Genomic DNA, 18,133 nt, shown 5'->3' on the forward strand with positions numbered 1-18,133 from the left:
CTTGTTGATTATGTAATTTGTCTATAGTCGTGTATATATATTTGAATCCCAAACTCCTAATTTATCCCTCTCTGCCACCTTTCTTCTTCAGTGATCATGTTTGTTTTCGACCTCTGTGAGTCTTTTTCTGTTTTGTAAATAAGTTCGTTTCTATCATTTCTCTTTTAGATTCTATATAAGTGATATCATGTGGTATTTGTCTATATTCTGATTTATTTCACTTAGTATGATCATCGATAGCTCCAACCACGTTGCTGCAAATGGCAGGATTTCATTCTTTTTCGTGGCTGCGTAGTATTCCATTTTATTTATTTCCTGTTCTTGGTGTTAGGATAGTGTCTCAAAATGTCCAAGTGATTTCTTATATGACACAATAGATATCTAGAACTCCTGAAGAAGAATTTAAAAAGGCCTGTTTTAAAGAGATTAGTTAAGAACCCAAGGTATATGAGATAATAAAATCCTCACATTACAACAGGAAGCACCCATAGTAGTGAGACTTCTTTTCTCTTTTTGCTCACATCGTGTAGCTTGTGACACGTCGGTTCTCCAACCAGGGATTGAACCTGGGCTGCAACAGTGAAAGTGCTGGATCCTAACCACTAGACTAGCCGGGAACTCCCAGTGATACATATTTTTAAATTAATTTTTAATGGAGATAATTACCATTGGAGAAGGAAATGGCAACCTACTCCAGTATTCTTGCCTAGAAAATCCCACGGACAGAGAAGCCTGGTGGACTACAGTCCATAGGTTTGCAGAAAGTTGGATATGCCTGAGCGACTGTCACTCACTCATATAGTTGGAAGAATTAATGCAGAAAGATCCCATTAAACCCTAGGCCAATGCAGGAGACATAAGAGACACAGCTTTGATCCATGGGTTGGGAAGATCCCCTGAAGGAGCAACCCACTCCAGTATTCTTGCCTAGAGAACCCCACGGCCAGAGGAGTCTGGCAGGCTACAGTCCCTAGGGCCACAAAGAGTCAGACACGACTGAAGCGACCTAGCATGCACGCACATACCATTATACATTCCCACCAGCCATGTGTTCGTGATAGTCTCGCCTCATCTTCACCAGCATTTGATATTACCATTACTTTTTATCTGAGTCATTCTGCTAAATCTGTACTGATACATCATTTTTAAAACTTAAGACTTTTTTAGAGGAGTTTAAATTTCACAGCAAAACTGAGGGGGAGGCACAGAGATTGCCGACACACTTCCCCCACAGTGCACAGTCTCCACCTGATCAGCACCGCCTGCCAGAGCGTCAGGCTTGCTGCGACCGATGAGTCTAGAGTGACCCAGCACGGTCATTCTGAGCCTGCAGTCTGCATCCGGCCTCGCTCTTGGTGGTGTGCATGCTGTGGGTGTGAATTAGTGTGTACTGACCTATGCCCGTCATCACAGCGTCGTATAGGGCATGTTTGCTAAGATGGTCTGTGCTCCACACGTTCATCCATCCACCAGCCCCAGCTGTTGGTGGCCATGGTCCTTTCGCTGTCTCTTTATGTAGGTTTGCCTGCACCGACTGTCACATAGTTGGAGTCATGCGTTATGTAGCCTTTCAGATCGGCCTCTTCTGCCTAATAATGTGCTTTTAAGAGTCCTCATGTCTTCAGTGGCCTGGTAGCTCGTTTCTTTTGAGTTGTGATAAGTATTCCCTTGCACAGTTATCCTTTCTTCTGATGACTGACATATTGGTTGCGTCCCAGTTTTGACAAGTATGAATAAAGCTGCTGTAAATATCCACATGTGGGCTTTTATGTGAGCGTAAGTTTTCGGCTCCTTTGCATAAATACCAAGGAATAGGACTGCTGGATCACATGGTAAAAGTAAGCTTAGTTTGCAGGAGACTGCCGGTCTGTCCTCCAGAGTGGCTGTGCCATTGTGCATTCCAGTCGGTGATTGCAGTCCACTTCTTCACCAGCATTTGGTGGTGTCAGTGTTCTGGGCTTTGGCCTTCCTCATAAATGTCCAATACTATCTCACTGTCATTTCCATTTCCGTTTTCCTGATGGCATACAGTGTGAAGCAGTTTTTCTCATGTGCTTATTTGTCATCGGTATTTCTTCTTTGGTAAGGTATCTCTTAAGGTCTTTGGCTCATTTTTTAAGAAGTTTGCTTGTTTTCTTATTATTGATATTTAAGAGATCTTCATATGTGCTGGATAACAGTCCTCTATCAGATATGTCGTTTATTTGTCTTTTCTCCTAGTCTGTGGCTTATCTTCTCATGTATTTGATCAGTTTTTTAAATTTATGTATAATTGATTTACAGTGTTGTATCAGTTTCTCCTGTACAGCGAAGTGCTTTAGTTATACATGGTCATACTTTTTAAAAATGTTCCTTTCCATGGCGGCTTGTCAGAGTGTTGCACGTAGCTCCCTCTGTTGTGCGGTAGAACCATGTTGACCATGATCGCTTCTATGATTTTTAGGCATCTTGTTTTACGTTTAAGTCTTTGGGCCATTTTAAGTTTATTTTGTGTGTGGTGAGCGTGTTGTAACTTCATCAATTTACATGCACTGTCCAGCTTTCCCAGCAGCATTTACTGAAGAGACTCTTTCCAAACTGTAATCTATTGTTAACTTGCTTTCAACAGTGCATGGCACAGTTCTTTCAGATACTAATATACTAAATATGACAGCATTTTCAAGATATTTCTCACCACTGCTACCTGCTTTCTTGTGCCTTTAAGATGGGCAAATTAATTTGAAATTCCTATTAGGGACAGCCTTGAAGGGTAAAAAAAATCACAGTAAGGTAACGTGTGGCCTCTGTAGTGCTCTAAAGGAGGAATGAGGAGGTCTGCTGCCTTTATAATGGTGTGTTGGAACGATTTGAGGGCTTTCACTTACTTGTTAGTCCTTGTCAGAAAACTTTCCCTAGCTCTAAGCACACAGTCCTCACCATAGGCATACAGCTTGCTTCCAGCTGTCACCTTGACTTGATTTATTCTCTAGGCACAGATCTGATTTTAGCCATATTCCATTTGAGATTTAAAATAAATTAAGATTCTGCTTCAGTCATATTAATTCATTTTAGGCTCTATATTTCTGGACCAAAATGTCTGTACTTTGTGAGGTAGACGGTTTAGCTGTAAAATAAAATGAGTGCCATAGATCATAATAATTTGAAAGCATTTTGAATTTGGTTTTTGCTTCCAAACACTTCCTTCCATTTTGTTAATGCTAACATTTAACAACTACTGTGATGACTCAAAATCTGTTTAGTTTCATAATTCTTATAGTTCTGAAAGACTCTTATAAAGAGGAAAATGAAGAAAGGAACATAATCTACATATATACAGTATATGATTTCCTTCAAAGTCTTTATTTCCTAAAGTAGTTGAAATAATTTATATTAAATGTGTTCTCTTTTAGTATTGTACTTCTGCTAAGCCAAAAACAGACACTTGAAGAGCTGAAACAGTCAGTCCAGCAGCTGAGATGCACCGAGGCAAAGTTCACAGCCCAGAAAGAATTGCTGGAGCAAAAAGTGCAAGAAAATGATGGGAAAGAGCCACCTCCAGTAGTCAATTATGAAGAGGACGCACGATCAGTTACATCTATGGTAAGCCAGAGAGGAAGCGAATGAGAAGGCTGAGGGAGTTGTATATAGGTAATAAGTGAATACAAAAATTAATTTTGGTTGCTATAACAAGTTATTACTCTTGTTAATATGCAGGTCCTATTAAACTTGTGTGTAAATGCAAAATAAACTTGTTGGTCACCTCAGGTCACCTGGAGAGCACTTTCAGAAACCACCTGTAGAGTCAGAGGAAAAAGCTCTTCTCTTGCCTTTAAATCTGAAAACAAAGACTGCAATTGTTTTTATTCCTGGGATACAGCAGGAAGGTAGGGTGTTATTCTTAAGGTAGAAATAAGAAACAGATATTTATTGATTTTTTTTCTTATTAAGAACAGTATAAGTTTATCTGAGATTGATGATGTTTTTGTTGTTTTCACAATACAAAACATTGATTTTCTTATAAAGATTTTTTTCTTATAAATATCTTTTAACTACAATAAATACATTTAAATCTAGCAACGAGTAATTCAACTTATTTTGTATAGATTTATTAACTGTTTAAGAATGCTTAGTGTAAATACTTTTTTTCTCTTCCCCTTCCTTTCCTCCTTCTTCCATCTTATGTTGGTGGTTTCTATCAAGGGACAGTTTTGACACCCATGAGTCATTTGGAAATATCTCCAGACATGTTTGATTTTCCCAGCTGGTGGATGCTCTTGGTATCTAGTTGATAGAGGCCAGTGATGCTGCTAAATATCACACAATGCCCACCACAGCCCCTCTCTTCTTATTCTCAACAAAAAAATATTCAACCTCAAATATTAACAGTGCCAGGGCTGAAAAAGCCTGAGCTGTTTCCTTGTTTTTTTCTGTGAGTAACTGGATGCAGTCCATAGGTAGAGCTATTATAGTTAATGATACTATAGATGATATTTGAATAATTTTTAGTTTATGTTATTCTAAATAGTACAATTTAATTGTTAAATGAATTCATAGGAAATATCTCCATAGGAAAAAAGATTGCATTTGAAATTTCCAATTCCAGATAAATCTGGATATGAGTATGAAGTATTTAAGTTACTGTGATTATTGCAGTTTTTAAATTAATTGAGCCATAATGACCTGTGCAATACATTGTGAATTATAATTCTTTGCTCTCCTTTATTGTCCTGCCAGATAACAAGGATCTTATTATATAGACCGAGGACCCTCCTAGGTTAATTTTCTCATTTCATGATTTTTGGTAACTATCTGGTATATGTCTTTTTTTTTTTTTTTTTCCCAGCGAAACTTCTGAAGGTCATTCTTTTGCTTGGCTTTCAAACCTTAGTAAAGCCTTTATTCTCTGAGTATGGTTTATAATATTTCCTTGTCCCCATATGACTGTGGAAGTGGTTACTTCATAGCCTGATATAATGGTAGACTGTCACTAAATGGTAACATATCCCCATTTTATAACTACAACTAAAATCTAGAGTTTGCAATTTAAAATATAATGAGACATTAAGTATTTCATTAAGAACTCATAATCCTTCAGAGTTTTATCTTTGGCAACCCACTCCAGTGTTCTTGCCTGGAGAATCCCAGGAACGGGGGAGCCTGGTGGGCCGCCGTCTATGGGGTCGCACAGAGTCGGACACGACTGAAGTGACTTAGCAGCAGCAGCAGCAATCATTGAAGATGAGGTGTTTCAATGAATGAATGAATAGAGTTTTAAAGAGTATATATAATACAGATTGTGATCCCAGGTGGCATCAGTGGTAGAAACCCTCCTGCCAGTGCAGGAGAAACTAGAGATGCATTTGATCCCTGGGCTGGGAAGGTCCCCTGGAGGAGGGCACGGAAGCCCACTCCAGTGTCCTTGCCTGGAGAATCCCTTGGACAGAGGAGCCTGACTGGCAATGGTCCACAGGGTCGCAATGAATTGGACCCAACAAAGAGTTGGACACGACTGAGCTACTGAACTGAACTGAACTGAACCACAACATAATACAGTTTAAGAGACTAAACTGCTTTCTGGTACTTTCAGACCTTCTCTTGTACCCATTTTTTAAATGATGATAATATCTTATGAACTTTTAGAAAGTGATATCAGGTGTTTCATTTTATTCAATTTATTTTAAATAGCTGAAATGCTGTTTGTTTCTATACATCTTATCCATTGAAGTAATGCCTGTAGTAAGTCTTCAAGGAATTTACAAAGAAATGCTGTGTGTAGTTTAAAGTAATAAAGTAACATTTTATAAATCAAACAGGACGTTCCACCAATTGATACCGATTAAAGACGTTCTACAGTATGTTTTATAAAACAAGTAAAAACTATTTTCAGTTCATAGTTCTTACAACTAAATAATACTCCCACATATACCAATGAAATTTTTGCATAATTCAGCCTTTCAGTAATAATTAGAATATAACTTTTCATTTTATTCAAAAAGTCAAAATATTAAAACTATGAATGGTTTTTCCCTAAATGTCTGTTTAAGCATTATGAGTAATTTTACCAAAATACTTGAAATTCAGGTAAGCAGGCCCATTGGTTTCTCCTCTTTATAAATTCTATCTTTGTATTTCAATAAGGGAAATTTAGTTGAGTATTGGAAGAACTGGAAGAACTAAAAATTAAACCATAATACAGTGAAAAATAGTAAAGCTTGGCCTCAATCTTATTTAACAGTAGGTATTAACTATTCTGTGCTGTACGTAGTCTCTCAGTTGTGTCTGACTGTTTGTGACCCAATGGACTGTAACCTGCCAGGCTCCTCTGTCCATGGGATTCTCCAGGCAAGAAAACCGGAGTGGGTTGCCATGCCCTCCTCCAGGGAATCTTCTTAACCCAGGGATCAAACCCAGGTCTCCTGCACTGCAGGTGGATTCTTTACCATCTGAGTCACCAGGGAAGCACAAGAATATTGGAGTGAATAGCCTGTCCCTTCTCCAGAGGATCTTCCCAACCCAGGAATTGAAACGGGGTCTCCTGTACTGCAGGTCGACTCTTTACTAGCTGAGCTACCAGGGAAGCCCACTAACTATTTACATTTCCCAGTTAATGGCGGTGTTAACCAAGACACAGACTCCTCAGTGGTGATTGCCTCTGTGGAAGAGCGTCCTTAAGGAGCTGTACTGCTGAGATGGCCCATGGAGTGTATATTCTTAAAAAATTCCAAGGTGATTCAGATATCACGGTTAGAAGTCTCGTTAGGCTGTCAGATGTATTGACATTTCTTTCAGCTTTGTAATTTTATGAGAATAACGGCCCATCTGTTAATTTACAGAAATCTAAAAGATTGTGTAGGCAAGTAATATAAACATCTTTGCCAGGAAAGCAAGAATGAAAGTCGCCCAGTTGTGTCCACCTCTTTGTGACCCCTTGGACTGTAGCCCGCCAGGCTCCCGTGTCCGTGTAATTTTCCAGGCAAGAATACTGGAGTGGGTAGCCATTCGCTTCTCTAGGGGGTCTTCCCGACCCAGGGGGTGAACCCGATCCTCCTTCATTGCTGGCAGGTTCTTTACCATCGGAGTCACCAGGGAAGCTGATCCTCTAGTGTTGTCTTTTTCACCCAAAGTCTAATTTTGGCCAAATACCAAGGAGAAAACGATAAATATCAAGTATTGAAAAGTAAGGGCTTCCTTACTTTTCCTCAGACAGTAGAGACTCTGCCCGCAAAGCAGGAGACGTGAGTTCAATTCCTGGAAAAAGAAATAGCTACCCACTACAGTATTCTTGCCTGGAGAATTTCGTGGACAGAGGAGACTGGCAGCCTACAGTCCATGGGGTCTCAAGGAATCTGACACGACTGAGCAGCAACACACAACAAAAACAACATTGCACAGTAATTATCTATTATCTGTGGACAACTATGTTTCATTTTTACATTAAAGCAGTATTTATCGATCACCTACTATGTGTCAAAGGTATTTTTAGATGCTTGTAATATATCAGTGAATAAAACTCATGAAGACTCTTAGGAGTGACATTCTGTGGTGAGTGGCACTTAATAAATAAACTATGTATTATATTGTAATTGTGATTGAATGAACGCTCAGTCGTGTCTGACTCTTTGCGACTCCATGGAGTCCCAGGCTCCTCCATCCATGGGATTTTCCAGGCAGTACTGGAGTTGGTTGCCATTTCCTTCTCCAGGGGATCTTCCCTATCCAGGGATTGAACCCGAGTGTCCCGAATTGTAGACAGACACTTTACTGTCTGAGCCACCAGAGAAGTCTATATATTATGTTGGAAGATCCTAAATGCCAGGGCATAAAAACCAAACAGGATAGGGGGTCAGGGGCCTAGTGGGTCAGAGGTTGGGATACAATTTTAAATGGAAATAAAGATAAGCATCTTTGAGAAAGTGACATTTTAATATTAACAATGTTCTTTTTAATGAAAAAAATGAAATAATAGGTAAATAGCCATCACAGAATCTCTGCTTGGTGGAAATATTTTTCTGTATTATTTTTCTTAATTTTCAAGATTTCTGAAAACAACATATGCTGCTTTAATAACTACAAATGAGTGAGTGTTATTAAATAAATACAATATATTCCTACTGCATAAAATAAAAATAGTAGATAAAATAAAATACCTCATAGTCCTGCTTAGCATTCAGAGTCATCCAGTGATCAAGTTTTACACAAGAAAGTGACATTTGAACAAAACCTTGAACTGGGAAGCTAGTAGACCGCTTAATTTCCAGAAGAACATTCTAGTCAGAGGATGTGTTTATGTCGAAGACAAAGGCAGGGACCTGTCTGGACTGTCCAGGGTACAGTGAGGAGCTCTGGGCAGGGGAAGGTGAGAGGACAGGGAATGAGTGAGAAGCGATGAGGGAAGGTCTCAGGTCCCGGGAGCATAATGAGGATGCTGCTGCTGCTAAGTCGCTTCAGTCGTGTCCGACTCTGTGTTACCCCATGGACGGCAGCCCACCAGGCTCCTCCGTCCCTGGGATTCTCCATGCAGGAGTCCGGGAGCGGGGTGCCATTGCCATCTCTGGCCTAATGAAGAGTCATGCGTTTTCTCTGGTTGAAAGGGGAGCCGCTGGGTGAGGAGGTCGTAACAGAAGATGGACATGCTCTGACTTGAGATTTCAGTGATCGCTGTGTCAATAACACACTTAGAGGTGATAAGGTTGGAAGAATAGGGTTTTTGCCACACCCAGGTGGTAGAAGATGAGAGAGTGAGGATGGTGTCACGGGAGGCAGTGAGAGGTGATTTGTTTCTGGGTGTGGTTTGATATTTGAAAGTGAAAGTGAAGTTGCTCATTCATGTCTGACTCTTTTGACCCCATGGACTATATTATAGACCACCAGGCTCCTCTGTCCATGGAATTGCCCAGGCAAAAATACTGGAGTGGGTTGCCATTTCTTTCTCCAGGGGATCTTCCCAACCCAGGGATCAAACCCGGGTCTCCTGCATTGCAAGCAGACACTTTTACCGGCTGTGCCACCAGGGAAGCCCGTAAGATTTCCTATGGATTAAGTCTGGGGTATGAGACAGAGGAGTTAAGGGCAATTTTAAGGTTTTGAGGAGGAGCTCTAGAGGAATAGCATTGGTTCCAAGTGCAGGCAACCCACGGCAGTACTCTTGCTTGGAAAATCCCATGGACCGAGGAGCCTGGTAGGCTACAGTCCATGGGGTCGCAAAGAGTCAGACACAACTGAGCGACTTCACTGTCCTTTCAAGTGCAGGGAGAGACTACACACAGAGTAGCCTTGGTGAGGAAGAGCAAGGGTTCTGTCTGTCTTTCCAAAAAAGAAAGAAAGGAAAATAAAAAAACACCCAATCAGTGTGGACATTTGGTAGTTCCAGAGCATGTTTTGGACTGGAGATATACATTTGAGAGTTGCAGGCATCAAATGGTGTTTAAAACTATTTGACCGTAGAAGGTCACCAAGTGAAAGAAGGCAGAGAAGAAGAGGGAAGCAAGGGCTGCACTCTGGGGTGCTGCAAGTTAGATCCGGACAAGGAGCAGTCAGCATAAACTGAGGAGCAGTGACCAGTGAGGTGGTAGAAAGTCAAGAGTTTGGTGTCCTCGAAATACCTTCCACGGAGAAATGAGTTCTGTAGTTTGGGACCTGCCAGGTTAGGACACTTCCTGATTTGACTGCAGGACTTTGCTAAACTTTCTGTATCAAATGCCCAAGAGGAGAACTATAGCACAGAATGCTCTCTCTCTGGAAATACTGGTCCCATCCTTTCTCAATCCTTTTTCAGAGTGTCCTGAAGGGACCACTGTGCAATGGAAACTGTACTTTGAGAAGTGAATTAGAAGACAAATCCTTTCTTATCAAATTGAGTTATTGACTGATTAAATGTGCTGTTAATGATAAAGGCATTTTGCGTTATTTAAATGCTCTATGGACCCAAGGATTATTTTATCTTATTCTGCAATTTTAGCTCCGCAGGCAGAAGAATCTGCCTTTTGGGGCAGTGTAGAAGGGTAAACTCTTTGTTGGCTGCCCTTGGATAATGATGGCAATACCAAGATTTCTAGTCCCTGACTAAACATTGCCTGACTTTACTCTCTCGCTTTCTCTCTCTCAATTTGTTAAAAAGTATTACATGATTGGTTTTCGCTATCTAGTTGTAGAACATAATAAGTTTTCAGTGTCTGTTGAATTGAGGAACTGCACTTCCTTTTTATTCCAGAGTAATCTAATTATTTTACTTTATAGCAGAGTGTACATTAGGCCAAACATAATGATTTTTGTTCAGTCTCCTTTATATGTCAAATATAGCTAGAATTGATAGCACTATGGAATGAGTTCTTTTTAAATGTTTTTAGCTATACTGTAAGATAATTGCCTTTACTTTGATGTTTCTGAAGTTGTACATTTTAAGCCCTTTTACTAGCGTAATGCACAATATAAATTTATTTTCTCTATGTATTTTATTGATTTCTGCTTAATTGAACAGCACTGTCAATAAATTCCTGTTTTGTTACATTTCAGCCAACAAAATATCTTGTTTGTTGACTAAATATTGTCTGCCATTATGACTCAGTGGTGATTCGTTTTACCATAGTGTTCAGTGTATTTTCAGTTTTAATAGTTAGTCCCTAAATTGGAATGCTATCAGTTGAGATACCATATTGACAACATTAGAGAAGCTTTATCTGTTTTCATCATCAGGTACATTTTCTTTTGTTAAACACAGAAGTTAAATGTTAATCCCAAGCCTCACTGTCGCGTGTGCTGAGCAAAGTGCCTGACCAGGACCAGGGGGCCTGAGCTGAGCTTTGCCTCTGCCGTGGGGCTCTTGTGAGGCTACGTAACCTTTCTGAGTTGGTGTTTTTTTCCATAAAAGGAGCAAATGTGTCCCCAACTTGTCTGCCAGGATTTCTGTGACACTGAAATGAGATTATGTAAAGTATTTTATGTTTTATGAAATACTGTTAAAACACATTTCTATTTCTTTTTTTTTCTAATTCACATTTAAATTAATTTGTTAAGATACTTAGTTCTTAATTATGAATTGTGGATATTTCTGTTAGATTATCTTTTCTATTTCTTATTTATGAAGGCAAACATCATAACTAATTTCTCTGAATATGTAGAACATATGCACGCACGGGGTCTCAGTGTCCTTTTGTGAGTCCTCGGTGCCCTGCCTCAGAGGTGACTTTCCAGCAGCAGTGTGTGCAGATATAAACATGGATTTATATTACATGTTTTCTGCTCTTTTGACATAAATGGTAAAGCATATAACAATACTGTTTACTTTTCTGCTTAATATATTTTAAGTATCATTTACAACAGTGAATATATACTTCTTTTTTTCATTTATTTGTTCAACAAATATTTATTTATTTCACGTCAGCTATCAGGTACCATTTTAAGTTCTGAGGATGCAGTAGTGAACAAAATAAACTTTTTTTCGTTCTCGTGGACCTTGCACTCTTAACTGAAGCAGACAGACTTATGTATATGTACATATACACATGTATATATACATACACACACACACACACACATATATATATGCAGTCAGGTGGTGGTAAGTTCTTTGGAGAAAATAAAATGATGGAAGAAGAGGGTATGAAGGACACAGACAGTAAATTTACATATATGTATATATAGTGTCAGATGGTGGTAAGTTCTTTGAGAAAAATGAAACGGGAAGGAAGAAGAGGGTGCTGGGAGGTGTTTTATATGGATGGTGGTCAAATATGGCTTCACTGATCAAGTGGCGTTTATACAGAGATCTGAAATAACTGAGGAGCAAACGGTGGCATTGCCTGGGGTGAGAATATCTCAGGCAGTGGAAAAGCAGCGGGAAGGCTCTGATGCAGGAGCTTGTTTCTTGCGTTGGTGGAACACCAAGGAAGGCAGTGTGCTTGCAACAGAGGGAAGTAGTAGGGGTGGGGTTGGAGAAGTAGCAAGTGTTTAGATCACACAGTCGGGCAGACCCTTGTGAGCGCTGTGATGCTGACTCAGAAATAAGATTCTGAGCAAAGAATGACGTTTACATGGTTTACAATATTTTGTTATTATTAAGACAGCTTTGGGGAAATCCTGTACTTTTTCTGTGTATATAAATGGAGATTATGTGTAAGATCCATTTTAGAGGGTTTTGTGCAGTTTATATAGGTTTAGATTTTACTCTAAACTAATTTAAAAGTTTCTTAATCTGAGAACAATGTAAGTTATGGACAGTAGTTACTATATTAATATTGACATTAGTATTTCAGGCTTATAGATTAATGAATCCTCGCTCTCAGCTGTCCTTTGGCATAGATTTCTATCATGCTGATCTTTTACCAACTCTCTGCTGCTAAGTCGCTTTGGTCGTGTCCAACTCTGTGCGACCCCATAGACGACAGCTCACCAGGCTCCTGTCCCTGGGATTCTCCAGGCAAGAACAATGGAGTGGGTTGCCATTTTCTTCTCCAAAGCATGAAAGTGAAAAGTCAAAGTGAAGTCGCTCAGTCGTGTCCGACTCTTCACGACTCCATAGACTGCAGCCCACCAGGCTCCTCTGTCCATGGGATTTTCCAGGCAAGAGTACTGGAGTGGGGTTTTATTAAATTATTAAATTCTCCAGTGGGTCTGATAATTAAAGAGTATTTAGAGATAACGTGCTTTATGTTTATTTGATGGATAGATTTTTAATTTATAAAACAAAGATGTTAGGAGGTGATAATGATTCAGTTCAGTTCAGTTCAGTCACTCAGTCGTGTCCAACTCTTTGCGACCCCATGAATCGCAGCACGCCAGGCCTCCCTGTCCATCACCAACTCCTGGAGTTCACTCAGAGTCATGTCCTTATAAAAAATTTGTTGATTTTTCCAAATGATTCAGGTCAAGATTCCTTAACATCCTAACCATAGGGGAACCACCAATCAAAACCACAATGAGATATCACCTTACTCTGATCAGAATGGCCGTTATCAAAAGAACAGTAGATAACAGCGTTTGGCAAGGATGTGAATGGGCAGGAATGCTTCGGTACTGTTGGTGGGAATATTAATTGGTTCAGCCCCTATGGAAAACACTATGGAGGTTCCTAAAAAAATTAAAGGTAGAACTGCCACACAATTCAGTAATTCCACTTCTGTGTATTTATTCCAAAGGAAATGAAAACACTAACTTGAAAAGGTCGTCTGCAGCCCGTGTTCCTAGCAGCTTCCCAAGTGGCACGAGTGGTAAAGAATCCGCCTGCCACTGCAGGAGACAGAGGATCAATCCCTGGGTCGGGAAGATCCCCTGGAGGAGGGCATGGGAGCCCACTCCAGTATCCCTGCCTGGAGAATCCCATGGGCAGAGGAGCCTGGCGGGCTGCAGCTCATGGAGTCGCTCGGAGTGGGGCACGAGTCGCTCAGAGTCGGGCACGACTGAGTGACTTTCCATGTAGCACAAAGGGTAGAGAAAGATGTGGAAACTTGAGTCAAACCGTCATGACTCTCATTGTGTTTAAGTAGATTTCTGCCTCCCCCCACCTTAGCTCAATGTCTTCATCTATAAACTGCGGTTAGTGACGTGCCCTTCATAGGATTGTTATCAGGACTAAACGCGTGTTGCAAAGGCAGAGGCGCATTATGGAGCCCTGGGTGGCGTTAGGGACTGTTATCAGGAGCCCTGGGCGGTGTTAGGGACTGTTATCAGGAGCCCTGGGCGGCGTTAGGGAGGAAGGCGTTTCATGCGCAGTAGGTTTTTGTCCCCTTTCTTTTCGTTCTTCTCCCCCTTTCTCATTTTCCTCTTCTCTTCTGTGTCTTGCACTTTTGTCCCTGTTTCTCCTCTTCCTTCCTTTGCCTTCTTAGTAAACAGTCAGACAACTTGCATGAATATTTATTGTGTGCCATGGATGGAGACATGCTAAAGTAAAACAAAGTCTCTGTACTGAAAAATCTACATTCAGCAGGCAGAAAGTTGTAATGAATAATTGATTAACAAGAAAACATCAGAGTTAAGGGCTGTGATGAAATTGATCATTAATATTCCTCAGATTTTTGCCTTTACCCCAAGGCCTTCTTTTCTTTGTAATTATGTTATCTGTGGGCTTTGTTACCTTCTGTCATGATTTAAACGTTAACTTATGACCCGCATGTCTACATGTCCAAGGAAATTAGGAATACTGAAATATTACTCAAACATAAAAAATGAAAGCAGAGAAGTTAAATGCAATATGCAGATTCACACAAAAAAGTTAAATTAATACAGATTTTAATTTATTGACAAATTCATTATTATTCATACACTAATTAGATTTCATTTTTGTGTATTTTTTGGACTGTTTACTTATAGAAGTAGTGTTAACAGATTCTCTGTTATTTAAAATTAAAAAAAATAGACTGTCTTATGGTAGTTTAATGCAGATACATTATTTGAAAAGACAGGAGAGATCTCATCATATGAAGAACAAAAAGACTTTAAAGTACATGACTAATTTGTTACAATCGTGAATAATAAATTGCTAATAGTTTCTATTGATCATGAATACATAATACTTTATGTATTTTTTTCCATAATACATTAATAGTCTTGTGTGTTTTTTTCTTGCACCCATTAAAAATAGGTCAGTCAAAAGCAACTACTTGGCATATAAACTTTTGCATGTCGTGTTTAGGATATTCTTTTAAATTTTAAAAATTATCTAATTTCCTTCAACCTGAAAAAAGTTATTTCAGTCTCTACAACTTATTTGCTAATTCCTGTATTAAGTTGAATAGTATTTGTCTTAAAATTCATGTGAGAATATATCATCTTATGATTTGAATTATAGGCAGACAGTTGACCTTGCATGTGGTAAGGAATTCATATATTTTTATCTCCAAAGCCTTTCATCTTAAATTTTGAAAATTATCTTATGACATATTAATTTCTTTAATTTAATTGAAGGATTTAATAAAGAGGATATGTGAATATTATGATTGATTGCTTCATTTGGTACCTAATGATAGAATTTTAAATCCTAATATATTTTCTCTTTTGTTATAGTATTCTGTAGAAAATTCTTTCTCAGTATTAATATTTAAAAGATTAAGACTCAAGTGTTAATTTTTAAAATCATTGTTTTATTGCAAATTCCAGGCAAATGATAAGATCTTGAACTAAGGAAGATTTTCTCTGTCAGAATATATCTAGAGATCTTTTACAGTAGAGGCTAATTCTTGCAGATACATTCTCAGAATTGCTTAAAAATCATTTAATCCTTGGAAGGAGAGATAACTATCAGAAAGAAATCATTTATACTCCAGCTGCGTAGTTGTTGTGTGGTAGATGTTACAGGGGCTACAAGAGAAGACAAACAAACTCAGATCCTTTCATCTGCCTTCGTTTTGAAGCTTGAGTGTTTCTTCCATGGACAGCATTTCTCCCTTCCTTTCTCTTTTGCACACGAGCCATAATTACCTGTAGCGCTTGCTGTGAGAGTGTTGCACCCTTCAGGTGTTTTGGGGCTGAAAAAAGTTTGAGGACTATTTGGCACAGAATTTTGTCTTATAAAGTTTTTGTCTTTTAGAGTTCTGAATGCCTCTTGTGAAAGTAGCATATTGAGCATTGTGAGATAATAAAATGTGCCTCAAATCAAGGCATGGGGGATAACCAGAGTGGCAGTCACCCTGAATGTGGGCAGTGCGAGCATGTGAAAAGACCTGTTGAATGAAGCCTTAATATAGATAGGTAAGCTGGAGAGTGGGCATTGGTGTTAGAAAGGAAACTCAGAAATTGCAGTCACTCTGAATGTGGGCAGTGCTAGCGTGTGAAAAGATCCTTTGAATGAAGTCCTAATACAGATAGGTAAGCTGGAGAGTCAATGTTGGTGTTAGAAAGGAAACTCAGAAATTGCTGGAGATGAATTTAGTTTCTTTCATAATTTTGTCTTTAAGCCTGTCCCTTTCCTTTTTCAGAAGTAGTTCAGGTTGAGAGAGGTGGGGGAAAAATTAGGATAGAGGAGAAAGCCAAAGGAAAAGGTCTTAAAATTTTGGAAAGGAGAACTGACTTCTTTCTGTGATATAACCAGAAATGGTAGAGGGCTACAGGTGGAAACACATGGGCTTAGCAAGAGCAAGCAGCACATGGGGTAGGTGGGCCAGAAAGGCGAGTGGCAGCTGGTTCAGAGGCCAGTGAGCAAAGGACTAAGAGCAGGGTTGGCCAAACAGATCGGATTGGTGAGGGAAAGAAGACAAGAAAGGCGAAGAAGACGGCAGGCAAAGAACAGGAGGGAAACAAAACACGGAAACAAGCGGTACGTAAAGGAAAGAGTGGAAGGGGGCTCAGAAAAGGGAGACGGCAGAGGACTGTGTGCTAATTGAAAATAAAATGAAAACGTTTATTGAACCAAGCTAAGGGTGTCAAAATTTTACTTTGTAGTTCAGAATTGGGAGAATGGCATTCTATCATGTATACTATCATGTAAGAATTGAATCGCCAGTCTATGTCTGACGCAGGATACAGCATGCTTGGGGCTGGTGCGTGGGGATGACCCACAGAGATGTTATGGGGAGGGAGGTGGGAGGGGGGTTCATGTTTGGGAACACATGTAAGAATTAAAGATTTTAAAATTAAAAAAAAAAGTAAAAAAAAAATATAGTTGATTGTAATTTGTTTTTTCTATATGTATGATTGCAAGATTATGTATACACACATATATAAATATGAATATAAATATATATATATAAATGTATATAACTGAAAAAAAAAAGAAATATCTGATATATGGATATGATTTGTGGTTCCAATACTTAGTAAACTTCATTCCTATTATTTTCAAGTTTTACATCAAGAGCCAAATTATAATGATTGATTCCCAAAGGTTTTTATTGGGTAGTATTTAATAAGAAAAAATGAAATGGAAAATTTTAATGTTTACCCACAAATAGAAATAATTTAGTTCCAAATAATTGGTTCCCCCAAAGAGAAATGTGTAGTTTATTGGCACAGGGTATGAGTGAGAATAGACTTCCATTATACCTATAGCTGCTTTGGTTTGCTATTACTTACATCATGGGTATTTGAGATAGCTTATGTTAACAGTGTGTAGTTGTTACAGATATCTGTACTTTTGATATTCTGAGCCTTTTTCATTTTTGTTATTTATAAAATAGTTATAGTCTTTGCGTGTATTAGTCTCCAATGCAGGTAAATTATTAGCAAAGAAGACTGTGAGATAACTCTTTATATTCACTCATGGTTGGATGACATAAGAGGGAATTCAAGTCAGCATGAAAATTCTCACTGAAACCCTTTGTTGTCCTCCCTTTGTGCATAATAGAAAATGCATAGACTTTTTTTGTAGCCATCGTTAGTTTATATCACATTTGATCATGCTTGCAATAATTTAATTCCTGAGTTTACAACTAATAAAAACTAATTGAACGTGGGATCCCACAGTTTGATCAGGCAGGGTTTTCTGATATGATGCAGTGAGTATTTTATGTCACCCTTTATTCGTGTAATTGTCTTAGTATATTAAAAGTGCATTTAATCAGGAAGGCTCTCTGCCAGTCTCCTTTGGTGATAATGAAGCCCCTTGCAATTTCTTGTTTTTTTATTGATGTACCTAGTGATGTAGACAGGCTGTTGTTATGAGCATGTTGATTTTTACTCTTCACTGTTTCTTTAACTCACCAAGAGAAAGTACCTTTCTACTTTCTAGCATTTCACGACAGCATACAATTTAGAGGTCTCATTATAATTTAGTGGTTGCATGTTATAATTTGAGAATTGTGCTGAGGAATTAAATTATATCTATTTTGAAAGATAGACCATGCTTTTAAAGTGATGAAATAATTTGTGTAGATACTTAAGATATTTGGTATGTGAGGAGTAAAACAAGCATGGACTAGCCATGCTGTGAAGAGAACGCTGGTGTGTTGTTTTCCATAGGAATTTGAAAGGCTCATTTAGTTTTTCTTTGCCATTCCTTGTAGAACTTCTTGGATGGTTTTCAGGGATGTTGCCTCTCTCCTATCTCCCAGTGTCAGAGTCAGAGACAGCTTGACTTCTTGCTCAGTGGCTGTACAGTGTGACTGGGGATTAGAATGCTAAAAAGCAAAGAACACGAGGAAATCTTCCTGCGTCCCCTCCTGTTTCCTCAGAATTCCTCGGCTGATTGACAGGAAGTGAAAAAGAGCCGTTGCTGGAAGATTCCGCC

General features: G+C 39.0%; 1 protein-coding gene across 1 annotated transcript in view; it reads left to right on the plus strand.

Annotated features, from left to right (window-relative positions):
* Window positions 1-18,133, plus strand: part of FER (FER tyrosine kinase) — a 459,090-nt gene that overhangs the window by 159,594 nt on the left and 281,363 nt on the right. The window contains exon 9 of the mRNA XM_068979562.1: window positions 3,390-3,579. Within this exon, the coding sequence (XP_068835663.1) occupies window positions 3,390-3,579 (190 nt within the window). The remainder of the gene's footprint in view (window positions 1-3,389; window positions 3,580-18,133) is intronic.

Source organism: Capricornis sumatraensis, chromosome 9, assembly GCF_032405125.1.
Source record: "Capricornis sumatraensis isolate serow.1 chromosome 9, serow.2, whole genome shotgun sequence".
NCBI lineage: Eukaryota > Metazoa > Chordata > Mammalia > Artiodactyla > Bovidae > Capricornis > Capricornis sumatraensis.